Below are 1,544 nucleotides of genomic sequence, written 5' to 3'. Positions count from 1 at the left end.
AATTTCGGTAGAATGTTTTAAACAAATCTGAAAATGTTTCTGTTTCAGCAGTTTCAAGGTCAACAGGATCGGTTTTTATCTTCAACTGAAAATATGAATTATATGATTGATTTAAGAAGGATTAAAATTTAGGTACAGAAACAGGCTTTGAAACAATATTGAAATCTAACTGTTACTTACTTTTGTGTCTGGTAAGATCGATCTGATATAATTAACAATTCTTTTATTCATCCACCAGAGGTCTTTGATATTTTTGTTGAGCACAAAAGAACAAAGAGCCAGTGGATCCGACTGAGCATGGAACAAATCTAATAACACAGATCTTAAGAAATTTTTCAAGGCTGAAAATAAAAAGGTTAAAATCAGAAGAAATTTCAAAACAAATTAAAAAAGAATATTTTGCAACAAGTTTCTGTAGAAAAAATTAAAATATCCATTATAAAAAAAATACTGAACATATAAAAGAAGTTGCTACTTGTTTATAGGAAATACTAGAAATAGCAACCATGTCTCACTAAAATAACACTGCTGCCTTAACCCTTTGAGCCCTGACCATGATGCTCTAATCCTGTGCCCGGGCTCCCAAGCTATTTATGCCCAGTACCGACATGGATGAGATACAAGGCTCTCATAACAAGGTTTTTCCCAGAATTGATTATCTAGAAATATATTTACAAACACATTTGGCTTAAACTCACCATTTACGCTGTCTGGAATGTTTGGGGCCCATAATTTGAAGAATCAGTAGTGTCTGCATTGGCTATTGAATTCATCCAATATGTCCAGCACTTGACTGGCAGTGTAGAGCTTTTGGTTTTTGTGTTTTGATCTTGATGGCTCAGGTTCACTTTCACATATCAAATCTCATTTCATTGTGAAATTTCTCACTATTCCTTTAAGAACACACTACCAAAATAATCAGACTGGTCGCAGACATATTCTCTTACTTTCAGATGTAACTGACATTTTGATTGGTCGATCAAAACAGGGTCAAAACATGCATAATCAAGAACATGCTGCCCTCAATGTTTCCACACCACTTTATCAGTGCTACGACATGTGCACACCTAGCATTGCCCCCACTATATCACTCTAAGAGTTAAAAGAAGATGAGGTGGTTATGGCTGGAATACATTTGATCATAAGTAAGCATGATCAGGACAGGTCTAGGGTTAACTGCAAGTACCTAAAAAAAAGATGTAGTTAGAGGCAAAGTGAATGTTTTTTGTACCGATTTTATTATGAAAGGAGAAATTGCCCAAGTATGTGTGTAGTCTAGTGATTGAAGCAAATAAAATAGTATTTCATAATGATACAAAAAAAAAGCCCCACTTAAGAACATTATCCCTTATATGGCAGTGAGCTGGCAGAATTGCTAGTATAGGCGCAAGAGTGGCTGTGTGGTTAGTAGCTTGCTTACCAACCACATGGTTCTGGGTTCAGTCCCACTGCGTGGCACCTTGGGCAAGTGTCTTCTACTATAGCCTCGGGCCGACCAAAGCCTTGTGAGTGGATTTGGTATACGGAAACTGAAAGAAGCCCGT

General features: G+C 36.5%; 1 protein-coding gene across 1 annotated transcript in view; it reads right to left on the bottom strand.

The window, feature by feature from the left end:
* Nucleotides 1-1,544, bottom strand: part of LOC106870260 (nucleolar pre-ribosomal-associated protein 1) — a 45,627-nt gene that overhangs the window by 5,089 nt on the left and 38,994 nt on the right. Inside the window, exon 17 of the mRNA XM_052966752.1 lies at nucleotides 181-341. Coding sequence (XP_052822712.1) covers nucleotides 181-341 — 161 coding nt within the window. The remainder of the gene's footprint in view (nucleotides 1-180; nucleotides 342-1,544) is intronic.

The sequence above is a fragment of the Octopus bimaculoides genome, chromosome 3 (assembly GCF_001194135.2).
Source record: "Octopus bimaculoides isolate UCB-OBI-ISO-001 chromosome 3, ASM119413v2, whole genome shotgun sequence".
NCBI classification, from domain to species: Eukaryota; Metazoa; Mollusca; class Cephalopoda; order Octopoda; family Octopodidae; genus Octopus; species Octopus bimaculoides.
Note: the sequence above shows the minus strand (reverse complement) of the source record. Positions and strands in the feature narration are given on the sequence as shown.